The sequence below is a fragment of the Neolamprologus brichardi genome, chromosome 8, assembly GCF_056152115.1.
Source record: "Neolamprologus brichardi isolate AB-2024 chromosome 8, ASM5615211v1, whole genome shotgun sequence".
Taxonomy (NCBI): Eukaryota; Metazoa; Chordata; class Actinopteri; order Cichliformes; family Cichlidae; genus Neolamprologus; species Neolamprologus brichardi.
The window spans coordinates 8,518,478-8,543,184 of record NC_142111.1 but is presented as its reverse complement, the minus strand read 5'-3'; the positions used below and the strand labels follow the sequence as shown (position 1 = coordinate 8,543,184).

Genomic DNA, 24,707 nt, shown 5'->3' with positions numbered 1-24,707 from the left:
TGCTGAGTACAAACTTACAGCGCAAACAGCGCAAAGTCACACACGATATGGCTGTTTATGTTCGTATGGTAATGATAATTAAAGCCTCCACCTGCGTGTTTTGATGGCCCATAAATAGATGCCGGTGCTTTCATCTCATCCGTACAGGCCTGGCGGTGGTTACAGCCGGATATATGGCTCTGTGACAGGCACTAATTTGGTTCCCAAGCCATTCCCTCTGTCACCATCATCACCATCATTATCATCATCATCATCTTCCTCCGCTACACAGTGTCTCGATCTAAAGGTGTCAGTAGACATACGGCTTTACAGTGTTTCCGTGGAGGAGTGCAACTTTTTTTTATTTATTTATTTATTTCGCATTTCCTGACTCGTTATAGCAGCATCTGTCCGGCACACAGGAGAGAAAAGGTCACGTTGTTTGCGTGTGTCCAGTCAACTTGTGTTTTCACCACGTTTCCTCTGTTGTTTTTGTTGTTGTTTGTTTGTTTGTTTGTTTTTGTGATCAGGTTGATGTCTTAAAATGTGTTGGGAACCAAAAGAGAGAGAGAGAGAGCAGCTATAAGCTCGGGGAAAAGGAACAGCCCTTTTTTTCTTCTTCTTCCTTTATTTTATAACACAGTCCTAAGGCTTGGCAGCGCTTCTCTTCTTTTCTCCTCTCATGACTCTATTGTCTCACGGGGGTTGCACCACCTTGGATTGTCGGGGCGTCTCCCTGGTGAACGACCCCGTTTGGAAATTCTCATCATTAAAGGCCTATCAGAAATATCTGGTGAGAATAAGAAGGGCTGCCCTGCACGATGGGCCTCCCGTGGAGACTGCTCTCCATTTGGACACGTGTAAAAACCAACCAGTTCAATGTGTTTCCCGTTGGCTCTTGGGTTATGCTTTTAAAAAATAATGTTTCCCATTTAGAAGTTCAGACGTTTATTCGGTTTTGTAGGATGGGGGAGAAGGCAACTTAAACGCCCTTTAGCTACTTTTAATGTGCGGAAAATTCCTCCTTATGGTGATGTGACTCGTCACGAGATAGCTAAAGTTGATATATTCAGACAGAGCTAATCTGAAGTGAACTGATAGAGTTGCACAGTCTGGAAGCAACCCCCCCCCCCCCTCCCCACAAAAGTAGAAAAATAAAGTTAAAAAATAAAATAAAATGCTGGGTTGTTAGACGTGACAACCGAGCTCCCGAGCAGAAAAGTGCCTCTGCTGGCCGGGGATGGACGTCAGGAAAAAGCGGCCGAGCTCGAGCGGTCTCGCCCACTGCTCCCAGTGTGCAAGGGGAGAAAGGGGAGGGCGAGAGAAGGAAAGAAGCAGTGGAAAAGAGGAAGCGAAGAAGGGTAGGTGGAAAGTGTCAGTCAGGAACGCTTCATTGCTCGAGGACAATCCGCGCGCAGGACCGGTCTGTTTCAAGAGCAATCAGTCAATCCGCATTAATTACCCCCCACCCCCTCCATTCCTCTCCCCCCTCCTTCTAGGGTAGCACACACTGGCACACGGACCAGAGGAGGCTTGGGTGTGCGTGTGTGCGTATTGTGCTTTCTCGTCTCTGTCTCCACACACGCACGCACCGACCCGCACACCCAGCCCCCCACTTCTTTTTAAGTGAAAGAGAACCAATAAAAATCAAGCAGTAAAAGGCTTTTCCTTGTCACTAAATAAATTAAATGCAGATTTCTGTTTTAAGTGGCGGAGCCCTTTTTTGTGAGCTGCGGAGCAGGAGTCTTTATTATTGTCCCTCTTGTCATTAGCGCGCAGGACAACACCTTCAGGAGACTGAGCGGGGACATGAAGTCAGTTAATAGTAATAATAATATTAATTATTACTGACCAGGTATAGTCAGTATAGTCTGCTGCACATGCATTGCCCAGCACGCTGTGTAGTAGGGTTGGATGTAGTACTCGTTTTCCTTCTAATTTTTCTTAAAAAACAACAACAACCCCCCCCCCCCCCCCCCCCCCCCCAAAAAAAAAAAGAAGCTCTTGGAGTCGGGAAAAGCGTCAACATTGATTTGAATCATTTACTGTAATGGTTAATTAAGATCCAAATTTACGCTGTATTCCGCAGGAGTTTTTGTTGTTTGGCGTGAGATAAAGTAAAACATATTTGGTCTACCTGGTCTTTTAATATATTTCTTCATGCAAGTAATAGAACTCCCTTATTAGAAAAATAATTATTCATTAAAAATAAATAAATAAAAAAATCTATTTCTTCACACTGAGGCCCGGTGAGTAAATACACAGCCTGCATATTTTGATGGACCAACAGCACCAGCTTTCACAATGCTAATTTGTACCTTAATGGACTCTAATGCGTTATAATTTAGAGGCGTCTTACTGGCCTCAAAGCACATTTGGGCTATTAAAATAGTCACTTTGAACAACAGTGCGAGTCTTCATAAAATCCAGCTTTGTGCGTCTTTTTGTGTGTGTGTGTGTGTCTGTGAATGTGGTGGCTGAAGCCTTTTGGAGAGCGCAGGGCTCGGACACGCAGGCTGCTGGGTAAATGGGAAAAGACGGTAACGATTATCTAATTACAGCCGCGATAAATCTGCGCGCTTTGGCGTTATTTGATTTGAATTTTATATGTATCAATTAATTCCTCTCACACGAAAGTGTCGAGATCCCCCCCCCCCCCCCCTCCCTCGCTCTGTGCGAGTACAGTTTTATAAGCTATCTATCGGCTGCAGACCAGCTTGGCTCACCCCAACCCCCCCTTTTCCACTCCCCCCACCAATGTTTTGTTTGGGACTGGACCAAAGCAAAGGGAGAGAGTCTCTGTTTTAATGTAAAGGGACATCAGTTGGAACAGCCTGGATATACTTTATAAAGTGCGTGCTCAGTGGTGCCGGTGGTGGAAAAGTTCAGCTAAAAAGCACACAGACTGGCTGCAAGGATTTGTCTGCAGAATGAAACATGACCCTTTTTTTGTGTGTTTTTGTAATAGGACTGAACATTTAGCCGAAGTAATAACATATATTTAAATATTCTAATTAAAAATATTTCCATTTTTATGGAATATTTTATATATAATATTTTATGGAATATTTGAAAACAAAAACCCTCCGACACCCTTTCGCAAACAATTTAAAGACCAAATTATTATCGTCACGGACCTACCGTTTATACTCCCGCGTGAACCCGGAAATGTCCACTTAGTTATTGATTAGTTGGCAATAAAAAAATAAAAAGTTTTTGGTCAAAACACCGCGTGCGTGCCGCCCAAAATCAAAGCTCAGTTCCCACTATATAGTGGTGTCACCGTTTTAACGTTTAGATGAGAAAATGCTTTTATTCTGTTTATTAAACTCAAAAGAAAAAAAACCCACATTCGGCCGTCTTTCCACTGTCTCCTTTGTAGACAAAACTTTTCTTCCACCATAAAAGAAAGAAGAAGAGCTCCCTCTCGGCAGCGAAATAGTTGCTTTCCGGTTCTTGTTGCCGTCCTCGCCTCCATTTTCTAAAAAACAAGTTGTTATTGCACCATTCCGCGAATCTATCCCCTACATTTATTACAACGTGTAATTTGCCCCCCTACCTTTTTTGTTGTTGTTTTTAACCGTATTCCCTTTGATTTAGTCACTCTTGACTCTCCTTTTGCTCTGGGGCCAACGGGGTTCGCCGTGGGGGGCGCCTTGAAACCGCCCCTCCTTATCTCCTTTCATCGTTCAGCACGGGGCCGCCTTGAAACCGCAAGGGCAGTAATTGCTTTTTTCAGGCAGCCCAGTGCGGACTGGCCAGCAGCCAATCAGAGCCTTGTTTACACTCGGTGATTGACAGTGCTCTGGCGACCTGCCAGCCAATCGGGAGCTCCGCAGCGCCGAAGCACCCGAGTTTTAACCCTTTGCCTCCACGTATAAACAAACCCGCGCGGCAATATTAGCCTATAGCAGCTCATATATTTCGACATGGAAACACACAAGCCCCCATATCCTTCCACTTTTAATTGGCTAAATTAGTGAACCGTGTGCAGGGCCAACCCCAAGGACAGTAATGCTTTCAAATTATGCAGTGATTCAATTTGCCTGTGTGTGTGTGTGTATATATATATATATATATATATATATATATATATATATATATATATATATATATATATATATATATATATATTATGCAGTGATTCAATTTGCCTGTGTGTGTGTGTGTGTGTGTGTGTGTGTGTATATATATATATATATATATATATATATATATATATATATAGGTAATATACAGTATACCGTAGCCTATCTTGTGTGTTTACAGCAATCATAACTTTTCCCTAAAACAGATGCAATATTTTTAATCCCTCGCCGTATTAACTAAAAGGTGTAAACCTATAACACATTCCTTTATACAGAGCCTGAATTATCCTGCATTGACCATTAAGGACTCCAAAAGCATTTTTTCCCCCTTTTTAAGCAGACTATTATTATAATATAGCAAATCTGCACTCTACACTGAAACTTCAGGCCTGCTAATGTAGGTCTCGTTGTGACTTTAGTTGCACTCACATGCAAAACAGAGCAGGCTTGTTCACTAAAGTACATTCAAATTCTAATAAGGATTTATTTAGCAGATGATCAAAAAAGGAGAGCATAAAAGGGAGATTTCCCTAAAGGAGCGCCAACAACACTACCACGCCATCACTGTCAGGCAAAATAACAATAATAATAAAACAGCGTTACAGTCAGACAGACAGCACAGAGGGCTGCAACGGGATCACACGGCATAAAAGGCTAGACGCTGTTTGCTCTCCACCAGCGATCAGAAAGCGCAGGCAGAGCCGGCTTCTTTCCTCTCCGTGCCGCCTGTCTCCTCCGCGCAGTGCGCCGAGGGCTGCAAATCAAACGCCCGCCGTTTTGCTCCGCGGATCCTCCGGCTTCCTCATTGGCTCCGAGCGGCAACCAATGGCAGGGCGCCTTTACTGTAGAAAGGGGAGGTAGTGGCTGTGTGTGTGTGTGGCGTAGAGGGGGGTGTATAGAAAAGGGTAGGGTGGGGGCGGCGGTGGGGGAGCGCCTCACGGGCACGCTTTCACATTGTCGTTCTCAAACCAATAGGCCTGCGAGTCCACCCCTCCCCGCGCACACACCCCTTCAACCTCTCCCTCCTCCTCCTCCCTCCCTCCCTCCTCCCGGCGTGTCTGAGTCTCCGGCTGCATGAACGAGCCTCGATTCACTACAAGCCTGAACTTCTACGATGCGTCTCTCCCATACCTCAACTGACTGCACACCACAGTCTGCAGCAGCATAGGATGTAATCAATCCCACATGTTTCATCTCTGCGACTCCGGGATTTTCACTTTGAATATTTTTCGTACTTTTTCTTTCATTATAAGCCACTCGCCGCACGGTGGATGTAACTTGCCAGTGAGTAGGAAATTATTTTACAGTTCTGTTTTTGTCATTTTTGTTTTGTTTTGTTTGTGTGTGTGTGTTGTGTGTGTGATTGTAGCCGTTTGAATGCTGTTTTTTTTCATGTTCATTTTTTTTCAAGTAAGAGGGAATTTTAGTTTACACATTTATTATTATTTTGTCTTTTTTTAAAATCTTTTTTTGTATTTACATGGAGGTGTACCTTGGCTGTTCTCTAAGCGCACCGCTATCCGCTGTCATTCCATTAGATGCAATAAAACGCGAGATGGTCTGATGTTCTGTGCAGAATATTAATCTGTAGGCATCTCTCATTTGCTAAATACATTAAAGGAGCAGATCTCACGATTCTACTGTAATCTAGAGGAGGGAGGGGAAGGGGGGGATTTATTTCACGTAGCTTTATTTCCACCGTTTCCTGTCCAGTGTGCAGTGCTGAGCTGTGGGCGATATGTGTCACTTCTTGATTTGACCTCTCCTCACAGCCGAGCGTGTGTTTCTAATTCATTCGGGGTGCTGCTCCACACCTTTCTGCTCTTTCAGTGAGCCCATTTTCATAAATTTTTAAATTGTAGATTATTTCTTTGTTAGTTCTCCATTGTGCAAGTGTGTTTGTGTGTCTATCTCTGTGTGTGGGAGAGAGCGAGAGAGAGGTAGAGGTTTTTTTATTGCAAGCTGCAGTGCTCCCTCGGTGTGAAGGCTGTGTAGACGCCGAGCTGTCTTCGGCTCAGCCGGGCTTGTCTCTCCCGTTTAGCCGGCCTCTGAATATCCGGATTTAGTGCGCCGGTTATGCTTTGTGACTTTACTTTATTGCTAAATTGTTGAGGGAAACCAGTTGCCCTCTGGACCCGGACCACTTCAAAAGGAAATGCCTTTTTTATTTTATTTTATTTTTCATTTTTATCCAAAGATTCACGCATTTATGATATAGTAGATTTATGCTCAAACAGCACACACACACACACACACACACACACACACACACACACACACACACACACACACACACACACACACACACACACACACACAGATAAATAGGCGCATTTTTTCTCTCTCCTTTTCTTCTTTTTATGCTCGAAGCCTCAATTGCATTAGTTCTGACAAACGCAATTCTTTGCGGATTTGCTGGCTTTTGTGCGAAGTTCATGTGATGTCGTCTTGACCAGCAGTGGTTACTTTTGTAAGGGAAGGGGGGGATTTTCTTCTGACGACAGTTTGACCCTTTTCGGGGCACTGCTTACTGGATGTGTGCTTGTGTGTGTGTGCTTGTGGAGGTGTGTGTACAAGGTTTAGGAGGTCTGGGTAGAGTGGAAGGAAGTCTGAACGCCTTTCACGTATGTGGGCTACACACACACACACACACACACACACACACACACACACACACACGCTACTGCAGATTCAAATGATGATTTTTTTTTCCTTCTTCCCAAAACTGTTACGCGCGATCTGCTCACGCCGCTTGTTTGCGTGGCGTGCGATAACACGGGATTTAGACTCAGGTTGTTAAATGTAGTCTGAGTGGCTCTCTGTTGACGTGTAATGTAAATATCCAGGACGTGTGTTTATGGACAGAAAATGTAAAAATGTATAGACAAATGTCAGACGATAGTAGTTTATGATTGATGTCCCGTGGAGAAGGGCCATTGTTTCTCACTGCCTAGGGGACAGGAGAGTCCATTTTGCCTTCCCAGTGAGCTTGCAGCAGCAACAGCAGCAGCAGAAACAGCAGCAGCCTCCGTTTCTCCCCCCATTTATTTTTCTTTTACCCTTATTTTCCCCTCTTACTGTTGACTACATGTGGTCAGAAAAAAATAACATCCTGCAGCAAACAAAAAGGAAATTAAATTATTTACATGCCCTCGCACTTTGCGCAAAAATATCCTTATAGGAAGCGTTACGGGGAATGTTTGGACGTATAACACACACACACACACACATACACACACACACACACACACACACACACACACGCACACACACACACACACACATTTTCACGATTCACGATCACATTTGCTGGGTTTTATCGGAACTGCGAAACTTTAGGGAGCTAGGGAGAAAATCCCCTTTAAAAACACAATTCCTGAAAGTTGAGTCCTAGAGCAGCGTCCGTGTGTGTGTGTGAGTGTGTGTGTGACTTAAAGAAGACTTGAATATCCGAGCTTATGAAGGCTGTTCTTATGCACTTCATAAAGCCCCTGGTCCACCAGAGCATTTGGTATTTTCTTTGTTCCTCTATCTTGGTTCCTGGGAGGTGCTATCAGCATCTACAGAGCACTAGATGGACGTGCCACGCATTGAATGGCCTAATAGATGGACTGCTGAGGTGTGTTTGTGTGTGTGTGGGGGGTGGAAATGGAAGCACCCAGAGCTCCCTATGAGCATCGCAGGGAGTCCTATTTAAATAAATGACCTAGGCTATGAGGTATACATATAAACGCGATGATTTCCTAGTCTATTTCACTGTTTATTGCCCACCTCACAACTCTGGCGATGAAGCATAGAGGTGATTTGATTTGTGTTTGTGATTACACTGTATCCTATTTATACAGTACGAGTAGCAGAAATGCATGGCTATTGTCAGAAGGCGATGGCCACTGCTGCTGACTCCGTATGAGTTGATAGAAATGGCTGTTTCATCGCCAGTTTTCCGCAATAAGCAACGTAACGAATAATAATCCCGATTTCAACGGTGCAAACTATCAAAAGTCAAACAGCGATGGTGAAGCAACTTTGGTAAACATTTGTATATAAAAACAGAGAACAGCAAAGGCGCTCTTGGTTTATAAAACCTATATAAGAAATGTCGATCCAAGTCAGAAACCAACATTTCCTCCACATATGAACCGGATCAGATTCGAATTAAAATCTCAATTTACACCAAAAGATAAACGTATTGACTGTATCCATCTGAAACCAAAGAGTGATAGGCTATTTGAGTCACTCGAATGAGAAAAAAAAGAATATGTTTTTTTACGCATTTTATACTTGGTGCAGATGGTTTCCTTAACGTTTTAGCGCAAGTGCCCCGAGGTCCAGCCTGTTTATGACCGGCGCTTGTTGAGCCTCAAGACTTAACAACTCCTTCACCGGGAGAGGCTTTATACCGCCGTGAACTCCTGTACTGTATATGCTTCATTTGTTCGTCATTTGCTCCACTCTTTTTTCTTTTTCTTTTTTGCGCTGATAAAGGAAGCTCCCGTGTTCAGGATTTACATTGTGTTTGGTCGCGAGGAGGAGGGGGGGGGGCTCCTCTGTTGGGGCCAACGATGTAGTGCGGGGTAAATCCACGTAAACTCACTTCACCCACATGTTCATCCACAGAGCAGACTTCACTCACCTTTCCGAGCTGGCGCATATCGGCGTTAGAAAGTTAGTGTGGAGCGCAGAACCAAAGTTGGTCAGTAAATGTGGGGATTTTATTTTATTTTAGGACGTTTGTTGTGTGTGACATTTGAATAGCTTCTTATTCCTCCCTTTTTCTTCTCTCTCTCTCTCTCTCTCTCTCTCTCTCTCTCTCTCTCTCTCTCTCTTTGTAAACCGTGCTTGTTTGTCTAAACACGAGCAGCGACTGTCTCTCAGTCAAGCCTTTTCTTCAGCGCCACATCCCTGGCTGGCTCGTCATTGTCAGCGCTTTGACTCGTCTCCTGCTCTCTCTTTTGTAGGACATGACGGGGACTCCGTTTCGACCCTGCAAAGCCAAAACCGCGCTCAATGCGAGGCGAGCCCGAAGTTCATAAAAAGGGATTATTTGCATCTGGGTGCCTGAAACCTTCGGTGCCTCCGGATTTTACTTTGGGATTTGGGATTTATCGCTTCTCATCGGGATGGAAAGCCGAGATTTCGCTCCTCCGCACCACCTCCTGACGGAGCGGAGCGCCTTGGTTCACAGCGCCGCGTCTCGGATGGCGCCAGGCGGACACGGATCCGTGCAGCACCCCGCTCACTTCCAGCCCGGGAAATATTACTCATCCCACCTTTCCATGGGTCCGCACTCAGGTCAGTTTTGGAAGCAAGGTGTTTTTCCCTCCCGTGTAACTACAGAGAAGTGTGGATTAAAAAAAACAAAACAAACAAGCAAAAAAAAAAAAAAAACCAAAGAAAATATATACTCTGTGTTTCTCTCTTTCTCTGTCTCTCTTGTCTGAAGCATATGTTCCCCATATTGCAAAATAAAACCTTGGAGCTCTTCAGGGACGAGTTAGAATGTAACACTGATGGAAAGTGCTCCGACTTTCGGGGGTGGGGGGAATTTAGGAATTATCTTTTTTAACTTTATTCAATCAACTGTTTATGGCTGTTTGCCGAAATGCAAGAATTAAAAAACTGTATATAAAAGCACATAAAAGAAAAAGGGTAATGTGTCTTCTTTTTGCAGATAGAATTAACTCTAAATTTACAACTCAGTCCAAGCTCACCTTTGTTGTTGGTGTTGTTGTTTTAAAACTTTAATTCCAGGGTTATTTGGTTTTATTTCTTTTCTTTTTTTTCATATCAAGCTGGGATTATTAGTGGCATAATCTTGTCATAGATTTATTTGGATTCATCAATTAGCGAAGTACTAATCGTTGCCAGTTGATGTAATTAATTAGAATTGGGTTATTCCACCGCTTATATTTCCCATTAAACAATAAATTAAAGCTATTAGCCGAGCCAGTTTCTGCGCAGCGTCTCCTCCTCCTTCACGTGTGTGTTTTTTTTAAATTATTTTTTCGTGGTTTTGGTTTATGCTGGGCGCAAACTGGGGGTCGCAGTTGCCGGGTGGAGAGCAGAGGGGGACTGAGTGAGTGAAGGGGAGCTCTGGCTAATAGAGGTGAGGGTAATACCAGAAAATCCGGTTTCTATATTGAGCGGAGACGTGACGGGGTGCGAATGGGTTGACAGTGCATGCATTAGATTTAACAAGTAGCTTTGGTATCCTGTCTCAATAGGGGGGGGTGGTGCTGGGGGGGGGGGGGGGGGGGGTGCGTGTGTGTGCGCGCAAAGAGAGAAAGAAAAGACTGTCCGAAATCATACTGCGTTTATACCCACGCGCTGGATGAATGTATGCGTGTTAGATGAGAAATCTCATTAGTTACCATGTGTGTCAAGAGTGGCCATCCACGTCTCGCGTGTATTTGCTTGTTTTCATGTGTAAAAGGACAAAAAATGAGTCAAACCGGTTTTTCATTTTTAATTAGTTGCTAAAATACATTTCACATTTCAGGTCAACACGAGTGGATTTTTCCAGAAATCCTATCGTGAATTACTTTTGATATTTCGTGCTCCAACTCCTGGTTCTGTGGTTCTGGTTTCTTCACATGAGAGGAATTTTTTATTATTATTATTTTTAAATTTAAAATGCAATTTTACGTCAGCTTGGTTTGTTTAATATACTTTTTTATTGCACGTGAGCATTTACGTTTGTAAAACTTGGGCTCTTCCTATGCATTTTTTTAAAATATTCATATATAAATATATTAATTATATAAACTGACATAAGGCTGTAAAGTGTATGTTTCTTAAAACTTGAACTGATACTGTACGTTATTTATTTATTATTTAAAAAAATATTTTATTAAAAAAGTCTAAATTGCAACACATTTTATTGACAACACGTCTAAAAACACGTGTTGTTGCACAAAAGTTATTAAGCTTTGCTTTATTCTCTCATACGTACATTCTTTTCAGTATAATACTTATTAAACAATTCACATAAATATTGATCAACACTTTACCACATTTAAATATATTATAAATGATTCAGTCTCCATGCATTAACTTATATTGATAAAATATTTTCTATATTTTATGACACGCTGAGCTGCCTGTCTGTTTCTGATTTCCACACACACCATTCGAGCAAAAACACGCCCAGCTCATTTTCAAAGCTAATATATCAAATACAAATGTAACCTGCATTGCAGTTTAAATAGCACCTTGACTGATTTTGCTGTGCGCTGACATGCATAATGGCCCAGTGTAAAAATGTTTCTTTAATGTTGAATAAAGGGGATATAAGCATAGTAATGCAGGCTGATAATGCTATTGAAATATATTCAAGAGGGCCTCTCACTGGGTCTCAAGGTGCATGACACTGTATTGAGATTCCAGATATCCAGACTCTCCATGCATGTCCCTTATGGGGTTTTGACAGACATGATGGGCATAGAGGATTGTTGTTTAGAGATGGGGGGTTGGTGTATGTATGTGTGTTTGCTTGGAGGTTAGGATGCGGGTTACCTTTGTCCTTGCCCCCCTTAGAGATCCAGAAAGCTGTATGCCTGGCCCTAGGCCTCAGCACAGGGGGTAGATGTGATGTGGAGCTGGCCATAGCAGGGACAGGAGGGTGGAGGGGGAGGTTTGGACAAGGGTTTGTTTCAGATCTTTGTGAAGACACCCTCACTATTTCTTTATATATATACAGTCTCACACTATCAAACTGAGTATATCACTTAAAAAAAATCCAAAATGAAAAAAAAAAAAGACTCCCCTCATTCCCCCCTGCTTCTTCATATCCTGGAAAACCTGCAATCCATCAATTTGCTGAAGCCTCTTATTTAGATCAGCATGGTGTCTGCTTGAATATGGTCGCGCTTGACAAGGTGATGGAATGACAGACGCATACCAACGCCATAAGACTCAGCCCACATTTGATAAAACCCCACAATGATATTACACAGGCGTTTAGATTACTGATAGGAGCAGTGGGAAAGCCTTTGTCTCTGTCTGTCTGTCTTGCTCTCTTCCCCTCCCATTTTCACTGCTTTGCTTTTTATTCCAGTCCCCCCTTCTCTTTCTCTTTCTTCCCCTTTCTGTGATGTTAGCCCCTGGGCAGTAGTTGTGCAAGTGTATATGTGTGCGTGTGTGTACGTGTGTGTGTTTGCGTGTGCGATTAGGGTTAGGTTTAGCCTGCAGAAGCACAGGTGTGCGGTGTTATGGAGGGCGTGGCTGCTCTTGTCATTGAACAGGTGTGTTACTTCCCAGACAGCAGACCGTTTTTGTTTACATGATTGTGTACGTGAATGAGTGTGCATTTGTGTGACTAAGTAATGCAGACAGAAGGAGTTTACATTCATGTTGTGTGTGCACACATGCAGCTGCACAAACGCACAAACGCATACACACTTTGAAGAACATTAGTCTTAAGCTGCTTGTTTTTTGTGCTTTAAAACAGCAATAAACCATAACCATAATGTCATAGACTAGATTATCTCTCTGCCACTTCTCACTTTCTTTTCTCTCGGTCGCTCTCGGTCTTTGCTCTCTTGAGCTCTTTCTTCAGCTTATGCCCCCTTTTCATCCCAGCATTTTCCCCTTTCCTTCTCCCCATGTTCGGCGTTGTTAGTGAAACACAAGACCCTGTAGTTACATTCTGCATATCTCTACTACAAATGCCTGTAGCTGTGCGTGTGTGTGTGTGCACAACCATCCAGTCCATTCATCAGGAGGCTGTCAGTTATATCTCTCTCTTCCCTTGGAAGTTTTTTGTCATAGGCTTTGAACGTTGCGGCAGCACAGATGAGGCACACCCCTTCACCTTACTACCTGCACACACCTTGGCGCACAAACAACCTGCACGGCGATGGAAGGAGACGGCGCGTTTGTACGCGTACGCATGGGTTTGGTTTCTGTCCATGCTTGTGGAATTAAAGGCCTGTAGTTAGTATAGAGTAGTGTGTGTGTGTGTGTGTGTCTAGGGTACTCATTATGTTTAAAGGCAAAGGGAAGCCCCGTAGATAGATAAAGAAAGAAAGGCATGTGAAAAAAATAAGGGAAGAAATGATAGATGGATGGAGCCAGGGAGGAGTAAGGAAGAGGAGGAGGAGGAAGGGGGAGGGTAAGGGCGTGAGGGGGGTAGATAGGCTGAATGTTTCCACCTGGTTGGTAATCCAGTCAGATTACCACCGCCTGACAGCACCCACTGGCCGTCACCCCCACCGACTCCCCAGCCTGGCGTCTCCTCTGCTTCTCAAGAGTGTGAGTGAATGAAAGCGATAGAGAGGAGATGCTTGCCTGTCCCTGCGAGTGTATGTGTGTGTGTGTCTGTGTGTAGGATGAGTCAGCAGTGAGCGAGCCCAATCACCCCTTTCCAACACCACCCACCAATCTCCAATCCAACCAATGCAACCCGGGGTGTACAGGGGGCACATCTAGGGTGCAGTGTGTAAGACGGCCCCCTGTGTGGAGGAGACAGCTGGTCTAGGCTGCGGCCAGCCGAGCTGCGACTGGATTTGGTGAGGAAGGAGACGAGTGTAAACTGTCAATTCAGTTCAATTAAAAAAAAAAAAAAAAAAATTGACTGACCCACTTTGTGTCATCAGCACTACGCTACACCGAGTGACCATAAGTGCATAAGTGAGTAGGAAACCACTAGGGAAAATTTTCTAAATATATGTATTTTTGTTGGATAATGTACAATTATTTTTTATAAATTTCACAACAGAAAATATATTATATGTGTTAAATAAGATCAAAATAAATTTGTGGCGATTTCAGTGCAAACTGGTTGAAAATCTGCAATATTTGACTTTGAGTAGAAAAATTAATTCAAGTGTAAAAAAACATTGATTCCAGTTAAAGCTCGCTCCGCATTGCATTTAAACACACTGGACTAGGCTCTGGAGTAATTTTAGTGTGTGTCATCATAACACACACACACACACGCTCACCATTTTCTTTTCAAAATTGCATTTTACATACATGATTTTTGGTCTGCCTCAAAATATAGCAAATCCGATTCCCCACCCACATCAGCGCTGTGCACTTATCAAGGCGTGAGATTAAAATATGCAGCAGGGCCAAAGAAATCACTTAAACGAGCCTGACTTTTTGGAAATTTGTTGACACATTAAAAGCATTAAGTCATTAAGTAAGGGCCGGTAAAGTCATTAAAGGCATTTCCATTACAAATGAGACTCTTGTGTATGCTTTGATATTTCAAGCAAACCGTGGCGCGTCATTTAAATATATTCCACAATATGGTCAAATTGACCTCGGAGTAACTGTGGCTGAGATTTAAGGCGTCTAAAAGGTCACATCAGTAGAAAGGGGAAAAAAATTCAACAAATTAAGGAAAAATCTTTTGATGTTTGAGTTTGGAGTGAAGCTTGCATTTGTTCTGAAGTTGCACTTGCCACTGTGACAGGAAGACTTTTGTCTCATCTCCAACTCTCCTCCAACATGAGAACAGCTGCTTATTGTCGGTAGCAGTGATTTGAAGGGTGTGGGGTGCGTTTGGTTGCGACATCTCCGGGGTGTGAACACACACCACCCTCTGATGATTTGATGTGTCATGATGTGAATGGAAAGCGCCAGACTTCCTGTGTCCATGCGCTCTTTTTTTCCTCTTTCTCTGTCACTTGCTCCTCTTTCCTCTTTCTCTTTCTTCTTCTTCTGTTTCTCACTGGCCAGCCCCCCCCCCCCCCCCCCCGTCTTCCTCACCCCTCTTTAATCGCACGCTCGCCCTCCCCTCTTCCTCCTTCTGCTTTCCTCTTTCACTTCCCTTCACTATTGCATTTGCTCCTCTCAGCTTCTCGAGTGGTGCTCCAGCCCTCCTTCCTCCTCCTCCTCACAGCCATGGCCCCCTTCACCCCACCCCCTTTTCTCTCTCTCTCTCTCTCTCTCTCTCTCTCTCTCTCTCCTCTCTTTTCAATCGATCCCCCCACCTCTTATATCCATCTCCCGTCTCTGTCTAACTCCCCACACGCCCATCGCCTCCTCGCGTTGTTAGCAGACCTTCTCTCAGCAGTCCTCCTATTTCTGTCTCAATTTCAGCCTGCTTCCTCTCCCTTTTCCACATTGTCTCATTTGTTTCTCCCTTCTCTTCTCTTCCCTTTTCCTTTCCTTCCTCCTCACCTCCTCTCCCCCACCACTCGGACAGTTGTTAACGGGCCCGTCCCGGTGCTACTCGGCCCGTGGCCAACTCACTAAATCAGAAACGTTTGGAGGATTTGGCAAGAGGGAGTGAGAGCTCAGTGAGGCGCCTTTGAAGTCAGAGAAACGAGAGAAAAATGACATTTTAAACAGCCCGCAAAACACAAGGCTAAAACAGCTTCTTACTCTGTACAGGAAGACGGGGGCTTTGTATGTGTGAGTGAGTGTGTGTGTGCACGTGCATAAAAAACAATATAAGTTGTTTGCCGTTGTGGCTCTTATTCATGACATGACTGCATGAAAAAAGTCACCACATATGTGCAAAGAAAGTGTGCAGATGCTGTAATTCCCAGCTATTTTATGGCCTCTCTCCTCTTCAGAGGGGTCAAGGCAGTTCCCTATTTTCGCAACATGACAAGGAGGTGACATCACTTAGCAGGGGGACAGACATGATGTCACAGTCTCGGTGGATCCACAGGTCTGCACCCCTGAAAAAGCAGTGTTGCAAGCACCACGGCAAGGTAACCCTTATCAGAACGGCTACGGACACCTGAGACAGGCCTCTGCTTTTACCCTGTCTCGGGGTCACATTTTGCCTGACTCATCGTCACTTGAGCTGACTCGTTTGACTCAGCCCGGGCCCTTTTCTCAGCTGTTGTGTTTTGCTTCTCCACTCGATTCATTTCAGCTCTGTTTGGCTCATTCATATTGTAATGGCCTCCATTCAGGCGGGTCTATGTCCAGTTTGTTTTGCTGTCAGGGCTTTAGATGGATGGCGGTGGCCCGAGGTTCATCTGGAGGTGAGGTTAAAGGAGGCAGAGTGGTCGGCCTGCCGCCTGAATGCAGGACCCTTCAGTGTTTTTCAAGAGTCAAACTGCTGCTGTCATACAGATTGAGCAGATTTAGTATTTGGTGTGAAATACAGCTAATGTGCTCCTAAACAGGAAATAGGTACATATTTGTGTGTGTGTGTGTGTGTGTGTGTGATTGTGAAGGAGGAAGAGAGTAAGAAAAAGAGAGAAGCAGCTGTGTGGAACAGCATGGATCGTTACACAGTGACACACATGAAAGCATTAAGTATATTCAGGAGCCTTTGTTGAATATACATGGAGCTGTGTGCAGCTTTGTGTGTGTGTGTGTGTGTGGGGGTGTGTGTGTGTGTGTGTGTGTGTGTGTGTGTGTGTGTGTGCGTGTCTGTGTGCGATGGGAGAGGGAGTATCCTCTCCCATGCTCTTGCCCGAGCTGAGAGTAGTGAGAAAGAAAACAAGAGTGAGAGAGAGCAAGGAGGAGGGAAAAAAAAAAGCAAAGATCCGTCATCAGTCATTCATGGCTAATCAGTCTCGTGGGACGTGCACAGTACACACACACACACACACACTCACACTCTCACACACTCACACACACAGTGCCAAGGCCCTAATCCTACAGGGACTGCTCGTGCCTCTGTGTGTGCCTGTCTAAATTTTGGATCCAGGCTGATTAAAAGCAAGCTCTCCCTTTTTTTCCCCCCTTTTCTTCCCTTTTTTTTGCACATCTCTCTCTCTCTCTTTCTACCTCCACTTCCCTCTCCTTCTCTTCCTGTCTCCTCTCCTCTGCATCTTTGATTGCCGGTAAAGTGTCTCTTCTCTTTCTCTCTGTTTTTCTCTCTTGTCTCTTTAATAACCACCTACTGTCTTTTCCGGTCGTTTTGATGTGTGTTTTTGTAATGTTTGGAAGCATGCATGCATGCATAATACAAGGACTTCTTTGTGTGCGGATGCTCACATACGTATGGCTTTTTTTCTCTTTTTTTTTGCTTTTTTGCTCTCCATGTGTACGCGTCTGTATGAATGTGTTGCTTTCTCAGAAGCTCCCAGTGCTGGCCTCGCTGCGTTTTATCATTTTTGCTTAACTTGTGCAGGCTCTGTCTTTTTTCAAATCAAATAAACGTTAGTGGAGCAGATATTAACGTTGCATCCAAAGCTAGACTACAAAATACTCAATACAATGCATTTCTGTACAGAAGGGGAGAAAAAGAAAAATTAGAAATAAGACATATATCTTAAATAGTATAATCCTACATATTCCTATATATTTTTATATATATAAAAGAAAGCGTAAGAACAAAGAAGCAGCCCTGTGTTTTCTTTTCAGTTGTGGCATACTGATTTATTTTGCTGCTCGGAAGGCTGCAGTTATGCCAGGATGTTTACCTTTTTTTCTGATAGGGGATTTCTCAACATGCAATGTGACGTTGAGTTTGGTGTGAAAATTCTTCTTTTAAGTCTGTGCAGTTTGGGGCATTCAGGGAAATAGTGAAGCGCTGAAGACACGACATGGCTTATAGCCTGGATTTATCTTTTTCTTTTTTTATTGTGATGTGAGAAATTATTCAGTGTTTTCTTGCAAAGAGGATTTTTTTTTTTTGCACCATCTTAAAAACAATTTAGCAAAATGAGCATTTTTAAATTATTATTATTATTCTTTTTAAAAACAGCATTGCTCATTTGGTTTCCTTTTACTAAAGCGTTATAGGCATTTCTGTCAAAACAAGGTAACATCAATTCATCACCTTAACACTATGCACAGTGATGCTCTGTCATTCTCAAAGGTCCAGTCTGGTCTAAGAAAAAACCCAAGTATTGCTAAAAAAAAAAAAACCCTCAAAATTCCATATATAACAGCTAAGAAATAATTAATTGGAGCGATCCAATAGCCGAGTGCTCAGGGGACATCCCAACTGAACACGCACCCCCCTGAGCATTGGATTCCTGGTTAATAATCCCAGTGGGATGACTATTTCCTGGATGTCATACCTGTGCTCTCTCTTCTGCATATTCAGATTTTTTCTTAAAACAAACAAGCAAATCATAAAAAAAGGTTTTTATTATTCACAGATTTGTTGCAAATTATACCTGAACAAAACTGCATTATTTGGGTGAACAGCAATAGGCATGTCTACATTATCCCAGAACAATAAATAACAGTATTGTTTTAGATCTAACTATCAGTTTCATTGTAGATTATCAGAAAAATCCATGGTAGTCTAAAACCTTAAGGTATGTCATTTAAGATCAGGTAAGACAGAATAAAGTCCAAATTTAGGGTGAAATGTAACCTAATAAATTTGACATTTTTGCTTTACAATTAACAAATTAGGGCTTGAACTCTTTCAGCTCTGTGTTTCATTAAAATGTTGATGATTGATGAGCAGATGTTATTCATTTAATCTGCACATCTGCGCGTTATTATTTGCTGTTGTGGAGAGACACATTTAAAAAGTGCACTTTAAATCTGTGTACATTTCAATCTCATAACATTTCAAGCGTGTTTTTCCTGACGTTGGGGATCTTCATTGGTTATTGTTATTTTTAGAGATTTGTCTGTGATACGTTCATAAATAACGTATGAAAGCTGAAGTGATTGGACTCTTTTGATAAGGATTTTTTGTTTTTAAATATCTGAATCGTTTTTAAGCAAATGCCAAATATTGGCACGTAAGGATTTTCTGCTTCTTTTTGCGTTACCAATTAAATTTGAAGCTTGAAGGTTTTGGCTGCTGGTTGGAGAAAGCAAACAAAACAGTTTTCCCACAGCACGAGACAAATCAAGAAAATCTGGCAACCTAATTGATGACAATAATAATCAATAGACTCTCTAATCTGAGGTTTCTTCCCTTTGGTTTTTTTTCTACCTTCATGAGTGTCTTCATCTTTCCTTATGTTTATATTCCCCCCCCCCCCCCCCCCCCCCTTCCTCTTCATTTCTTCTCTGTGGATCGCTCTAATAATCTTTTATTCCTGTGTAAATATTACAGCAATGAGGGAATATAAAGAATGGAAAAGCCGTGCTGAAATAAGGTCAGACTGGTTATTCTCACCTGCTTTCTCTCTCTCTCTCTCTCTGTGTCGCTCACTCTCTCCCTCGCAGACTCCCACCCTTCTCGCTCGCCCCATCCTCTCCTCTTCCTCCCTTGTTGCCTCTCTCCCTCTCTCTCCCTCGCATTTGCCGTCTGCTGATCCCGCTCCTCTCTCGGCATTCAGTCTCCTCTCTCCCTCTCTCACATGCACAAACACACACTGACTTTCTGACGCCCACACACGCACATGCGTGCATTCATTCAGTATACTTTGCAGACACGAGCGTACGCACATGCACATATACACACAATGACACCTGCACGTCGAGTCGTTGAGGGTCTAATTTAAGTAAAGTGCTTCTCTAGGAACCACAACCCCTCAACTCATGATGATGGAGGGTGATACGGCACACCAGAGTTGAACACACACACACACACACACACACACACACACACACACACACACACACACACACACACACACACACATAGTTGCGCAGACACATTTCCTCCAGTGATACTGGGATATGAGTCTCAGTGGTGTAGGACTGAGGAGAGCTCTGCAGATGGCTTGCAAGTAGCATATTTCAAAAAATAATGTGATACTTGATCCCTGCTGGGAAATTCACCTTTTTCTGGGCTGCTGGCAAGATCTGACTTTAGGGTCAGTCGAAGCACTGGCGGTAGCCGGTAGGGATTCAGTGTCTCGCCAAAGGACACTTCAGTAGGGTGGATGCTTGCTGACATGGATGTGGTTAAATCTGGGTCTGCTGGTTAAAGGATGCTGTCTTCCCCTCTGCAGCCGTCCTCCTGCTTCGCTTCTGCTGCGTAGGTGTGTTTGTTTCCACTGGAGTCTGTGCTAACTTTAGATGAAGCGGGACTGTGCTGCACTCCTGCTGCAAATCTCGGGCTGCGATCTGTAACCTTCATAGTAACATAAATAGATTCAAGTCTTAACTTCAGCCTAAGATAAAAGGAAGAGTATTTGACATGGCTTACGTTTATTTCTACATCACTTAAAATAACTAGAAGCTTTTCCTTCTCTTAAGTATTTTTTTCCACATTTAAAACCAGCAGTATACTTTGAAGTAAGATTTTGTTACCGATTTTAGATCACACTTGCTAGTATTTCCTGTAAATTAGGAATTTCTTTTTTTGATTGGGGACAGAGCTGTGGTATATTATCATTTCTTTAATGATCACAAGCAAGTGTAGATACCACAGTCATGGTTATTTACACATCCTCTGGAATAAAAGCTTACAAGTGGAGTCATGTGTGTATCTGGCTTCCTAAAAATGTTAAGTCGATAAACTAAATATATATAAAAATATATTTCTCTGCAAAAGAAATGCTCTGCTCTCATCAGCAGCTCATTATTTGTCCTTATGTATAAATAAAGGTGTACTAAACAGCCAAAACAATAAGCGCAAAGAGGCTAAAAGGGGAGTTTTGAGCCTCCCCTTTCATCTACAAGCCGCATAGGATGCATTGTTAATGTACAATACTGAGTGCTTCAGAGGATCTAATACAATCTAAATACTGACCCGTTGCCTTGCACAGCTTTGACACATTGTTTACTTAAGGTTGGGTTTCAATCATATTTGTAATCATAAATTACTGTTGATAAGTAACAGGGCTGCGGCACCAAACCACAAGTGTTTATTAAGGGCAGCGTCTTAATCTGTTATATAAGGAGTGAGTATAAAGCGCTAGGTGTCAGAATTTAATTGTGTCTTAACTTCAGCAGATCGCATGATTGGATATGACTTGATACGAAGAAACACACTCTGCTCTCAGCTCACGGTTCTGTGTTTTCTGTTAGACTCACTCTTCCTGGCGTCTTGACCCCCAGGTGTATTTAATCCGCACACAGGTCCATGCAGCTTCGAATCATTATAGCCTGTGTATGTGAATGTGTGTGTGTGTTTGCTGTGGCTGGAGGCTGAATGGACCACAGAGGCGTGGCACGGGCATGTCAGACTGGATGACGACCAAATCTTCCAGAACAGGCTTCTTCACTCTATACCAGAGCTGCAAAACCACTGTGGTGGTAACTGTGGGGAGTTGGGGGTGGGTTGGTGCTACATACACATCCCTGTACACACGCGCGCGCACACACATGCGGAATTGCATTATTGACCCTCACCGCGGGCTTTCCTGAAATATCAGCAACCTTATGCTTTTGATTAGTGTATGTCTGCATGTGCCTGCACATACCATATGTGTTTCATTCTGACCCAGGCAGCAGACCAGTCTCATATGACCCCTGTTCTCCAAATTCCCATGTTTTCCTTGGTAAAACCTGGAAAAACTTACTCTGACAGCCCCGCCGCCAAGCCCTCCCCATCCACCCTGCTTCCTAAGAATCTCTCCCGTTGTGAGTTCCTGTTCTTCGAAGCCATATATGGTCCTTCCTGCAGCCGCGGGTGGGTGGGTGTGTGGCGTCCAGAAAGTCTGTGGTCAAAAGCAGGAACATTTTCCTCTTTTCTCAAAGTTTAGCGGTGCGTTTGTGGACTATGTTCGCCAGTGGAAAAATCGGAACAACTCCAGAGGGTGTGCATGTGTGTGTGCGTGCGTGTGTGGGGGCTCGAGCCGGGGGTGGGGTAGGCAAGGTGCAACGTTTTCTTCTCATTGTTCATTTAATTCTTCCAGCTTTTGATTTCATTTAATCTTCATGGAGCAACAGCCAGCAGATTCGCTGCTTTTTCTTTTAGGATACTTGCTGTTGTTTGATGTTAAAACACACACGTGTAGGTGCTGCGAGATAGGAATGTTGCTACAGCAGTGAACGTGCAGAGATGGTAGCCGAGAGAACGTGTGTGTATCCACGTGTGTGTGTGTGTCTGTGCGTGCTTGTGCGTGGATGGCGAGGCTCTAGTCCGCAGCCTGGGAGTCAGGCTTTGAGCAGTGCTGTTCATAGTCTGCTGATTTATGCGCCTCACAGGGAAATCTCTCATTTGTAGCTCTTTCATCTCATTTTTCCCCTCCACTCTTTCTCTCTCTCTCTCTCTTTTTCCCTTTCTCTTCCTCTGTCCTTTCTCTTCTTCCCTACGTAATGTGATTCAGTGCAGCTGCTCGTCCCAGGCGACATGCCATGCTTTGCTTGCACACCCTACTCTCTCTAACATGAATGAGTCAAGAGGAATCGTTGATGAATAATAAGATAGAGCAGAAGGAAAATGCTATCTGGATCTAGTCGAGCAAAAGAACTCCTTTTCTCCCCTGAACATATTCTTTGTAAGCACCGCTTGGGCGCTTACTCACACATTGAATGTGTTTGTGTCCCCAGTGCCATAATGCTTTTATGGACCTGTGTGCGTGTGTGCGTGTATGTGTGTGTGTCTAAGCGCCTTCCACGAATGCCTTGTTTGAGTAGCCCTGTCACTTGTGCAATTCCGTGGTGTCAAAACAGATCAAAAAGGTCTGGCTTGACTCCTGGCCCTAAACACACAGACACACACACACTTAGATATACACACACATGCACATGCACACACACAGACTGAAGGCTCAGTGCCAGGGCCCTTGGTGGTTGGAGGCTTATGAAAGGGTCGGACTGACGAGAGGTTGCCAAGTGTACGGCAATAAGCGTAACAGCCAAGCTAACGAGAGTCAGAACCTCTGACACACGCGCGCGCACACACAAACAGACACACACAGAGCGCAGTTTCAGACTCTCGAGTTCTTTCTGCGAGTGACAGCATGTGTGTGTGTGTAGATGTGCATGTAGGAGAGAGTTCAGTATATCAGGGAGCACAGAGGCTTTTGTTAATTGGCAAATGTGACGATACAACACAAGAGGCTATTGATCTTCCATCGGATGGAGATTGATTTAACTCATCATCCTTCCAGGTGTGTGTGTGTATGTATCGATCACCAGCAGTCCATTCAGTCAGATGCAACAAAGAATATACCTCCATCACTTTATCTGTGTTTGCTTCTTTTACCACAGGACTTTTTTTTTCTTAACCACTTGCAACAAATCTGCCTTCCTCTTCCCCTCTCTCGCTTCTCTTCTTCATCTCCCTCTTCTTCCTCTTTCGAAGAATGAGAAACCTTGGGATGTTCTGTCCTGTTTCATGCTTTTTTTTTTGTTTTTTTTCACAGTAAACTTCATCAAGCGCTCTTCAGTAGCTGCCGAAGCACACAAAAGAGGCTGCAGAGTTATATCTTTTCTCACTTTTAAGCATTTTCGTCTGAATTGACGCATTATATTGCATATAGTGTAACTTAATTGGTTTAACAAATGCCAAAGCAGATCTTTTTATAACGTAAAAAAGAGAAAATAACCTTGATGTTTTGGCCGCATTCCTTCATCAGACACTTGCCTTGGATTTCTCCATGAAAGGGTCTATGATGTTATTGTTTCTAAACATGACTGCCAAGGTTTTTAAGTAGGCCTGATTGGTTGATCCTTGATTAAAGCAGTCACGAGTTCACCTTTTTTTTTTCCGAAAAAAAGGGCATTTTCATTGTATGGTTTGAGTCAACATTCCTCTTGGTACAGTTTAAAGGTTCCCCCCCTTAAATAGGCCCATACGATCACTCTCACTAGCAACTGTGTTCTCATTTTTAAGTTCCTTTTCTGTCATTCTTTATGTTTATATATATATATATATATATATATATATATATATATATATATATATATATATATATATATATATATATATAAACATATACAGTTTTCCTTCTGGAGAGACAGCAGTGTAGTGGTGACTGTGACCATAAACGATGGCGTGTAATCCTGACATTTATCCTGCTGAATTGTCTTGCTGGAAATAAAACAACATCCATATATATATATATATATATATATATATATATATATATATATATATATGTATGTAATTTAATTTTTTGGGCCCCATGTTATCCACGAGAATACCAGAAATATGCCAAGCCACAAAAACCTGCCCAGAAAAGTAAGGCACATATCCAGCCCCTTTTTTTCTAAAACAGTGTTTAAGTGTTTTTGAGTGGATTTTCCCCTCAGCAAATCACATTACAGTCAATCATGAATAAACTAAAGCAGATTTTGCTCACTGTAAGTACAGCTGCCTGTATTACTGTGAATAGAAGCTGATTTTTATTACTTTGGATTGTCAACATCGGAGGATTCGCTGGCTGTGTGTTTATACACTTTTCCAAGTTACAATGCCAACTCGGAAAAAAATGGGAGGGATACGAATATGTTTTCTACTTTAATTACTGCCATGGAGACTTCATGTAGCTATCTACTTAGTTGGGAACTTCTATATGTGGCAAATAACACATGCAAACACAGAGATAGGTGGTATACAATCCTAGTATCACTGGGGGTCACAATGAATATTTGAATAAATGGATATTTGCAGCTGATCAGAAGATTAAAAGCACTGATGAGTAGCGTCTGCGCTCCTTCATTGACTTGAGGCTAATTCAGCATATTTGCATTTGTCTATTGGTGTTTCTGCTGAGAAAAAGGGGAAACTCCAAGTGGATGCAGCGGTGACAGATGGAAAGGGAATGTGTGGATCAGGATAAAACAAAGGCGGAAACGCAGGCCAGGAGGAGAGGAAGAAGGGGAGGAGAAAAGAAAAACAGGGACAGAAATGAGGTTTATGTTAGTGGCTGGCCTCTGAGATGATTTTCCATATCAGCAGGCCAGAGA

At 43.1% G+C, this 24,707-nt stretch overlaps 1 protein-coding gene across 2 annotated transcripts in view; it reads left to right on the top strand.

The window, feature by feature from the left end:
• The window catches only part of bahcc1b (BAH domain and coiled-coil containing 1b), a 61,878-nt gene that overhangs the window by 2,349 nt on the left and 34,822 nt on the right, over positions 1-24,707 (top strand). Inside the window, exons 1-2 of one of the 2 annotated variants that reach the window (XM_006800964.3) lie at positions 5,177-5,351; positions 9,026-9,359. In XM_006800964.3, the coding sequence (XP_006801027.2) occupies positions 9,188-9,359 (172 nt within the window). In that variant the 5' untranslated portion in view covers positions 5,177-5,351; positions 9,026-9,187. Of the gene's footprint in view, positions 1-5,176; positions 5,352-9,025; positions 9,360-24,707 lie in introns of those variants that run through there. The other variant, XM_087845373.1, reaches the window with a different exon arrangement.